The 1,546-nt window shown below is 54.3% G+C and overlaps 1 protein-coding gene across 1 annotated transcript; it reads right to left on the bottom strand.

Moving 5' to 3' along the window:
* Positions 1-439: 439 nt before the first annotated feature.
* Positions 440-1,069, bottom strand: LOC130588237 (zinc finger protein 3-like). Its single transcript, XM_057389184.1, has one exon. It carries the CDS (start codon positions 1,067-1,069, stop codon positions 440-442), a length of 630 nt encoding a protein of 209 aa, XP_057245167.1.
* Positions 1,070-1,546: the final 477 nt, after the last annotated feature.

Raw genomic sequence — 1,546 nt, 5'->3', positions numbered from 1 at the left:
GGCTGGGATAAGAACAATTTACTGGGAACAGAAATGAGATAAGGAACCAACAGGAACAGCAACAATATTGATAACAGAAGGGATAGTAACAAACAATTTACAGGGAAAACTTGGCCAGCACCAATGGGCTCCTCCTGACCACCTATTTTCTCCTTCCCAGAAAGGACCTTTTCCCCTCGGGAGAGAGAAAGAGCCCCTTTTTCCTGTCCCTGGCAATGACCTGAGATGGGATCAGATATAATGACAGGGGCATGGCCAGACCCTCATGTTCTTCCATCCCATCTCACATCAGTGCCAGGGGCAGAGAAAGGGACAGGTGCCAGGATCACTGGGAATGTGGGTCACCAGGGCTCTTCCCAAAATGGGTCCTGCGATGGAGGATGAAGTTGGAGCACAGGATGAAGCATTTCATGCAGTCGGGGCACTCACTGGGCTTCCCTTAGTGGTGCCTCCGTTGGTGTTGGATCAAGTTAGAGCTACAGTAGAAGCTCTTCCCACACTGGGAACACTCATAGGGCCTCTCCCCAGTGTGGATGCGCTGGTGGGTGACAAGGTGGGACTTATGCTTGAAGCCCTTCCCACAGTCAGGGCAGTGGAAGGGCCTCTCGTCCGTGTGAATCCGCTGATGCAGGAGAAGATTGGAGCTGGTCTTAAACCTCTTCCAACACTCAGAACACTCGTAGGGCCTCTCCCCAGTGTGGATCCGCTTGTGGGAGATGAGGCTGGAGATGTCACTGAAGGTCTTCCCACATTCATCACACTTGTAGGGCCTCTCCCCGGTGTGGGTGCGATGGTGCCTTATCAGGTGGGACTTTGCTCTGAACCTCTTCCCACATTCCCCACACTCGTAGGGCCTCTCCCCAGTGTGGGTCCGCTGGTGGCGGATCAGGGTGGTGCGCCACCCGAAGCTCTTCCCACACTCCCAGCACTTGTAGGGTTTTTCCCCAGCGTGAAGCTGCTCATGAACCCCCAGCTCCAAGTCCTGGCTGAAGCTCTGGGTGCCTTCCTGCGACAGGGTGGGACTTTCCCCCTCAGAGAACCCTGGGTTTGGCATGCTGCTCATCCTCATGTGGGATCTCTGGAAGTTTTCATCCCCGTTGGATTCCTGTGCCGTGAAGACACTGAAAACAGCCTCTTCCACGAGGTTCTGCAAGGGGGTATGTGTTCTCCCTGCTCTCCGTCCTCAGCTCATTTTCTGGGGCAGGAAGCACAAGGAGAGGATGGGATTCACCTCCATGCCAGAGGGAAGAGGAAGGAAATCCGCTCCAATCCATCCCCAGCAGGACGGTGTCGGCAGYGRGGTTGTCCTGCAGCCAGGGRTCATSCTGCTCTTGGAGGAGAAGAGAGGGGTAAAGGGCAGTGACTTCATCCTCACATGCCTGGTGGTACTGGGACATCTTCCTCTTCGTCACAGCCTCCTCCTCTATCCAGCCAAGGTTTGGGAATGGCAAATCCTGATTTGGAGGGAAAAACAAGGTGTGAGCAGGTTTGTTTGTAGGCTACTCCTGTCCAAGCCTGTTTCTAGAAGTCACCAGGTATATCATGA

Source organism: Malurus melanocephalus, unplaced genomic scaffold, assembly GCF_030028575.1.
Source record: "Malurus melanocephalus ecotype Western Australia unplaced genomic scaffold, MMel_1.1 scaffold_3879, whole genome shotgun sequence".
NCBI lineage: Eukaryota > Metazoa > Chordata > Aves > Passeriformes > Maluridae > Malurus > Malurus melanocephalus.
The sequence above is the reverse complement of the archived record's forward strand: the minus strand, read 5'-3'. Positions and strand labels throughout refer to the sequence as shown.

Coding starts and splice junctions, on each gene's coding strand:
- LOC130588237 (XM_057389184.1), bottom strand. CDS start 1,069: ATGAGGATGAGCAGCATGCCAAACCCAGGGTTCTCTGAGGGGGAAAGT.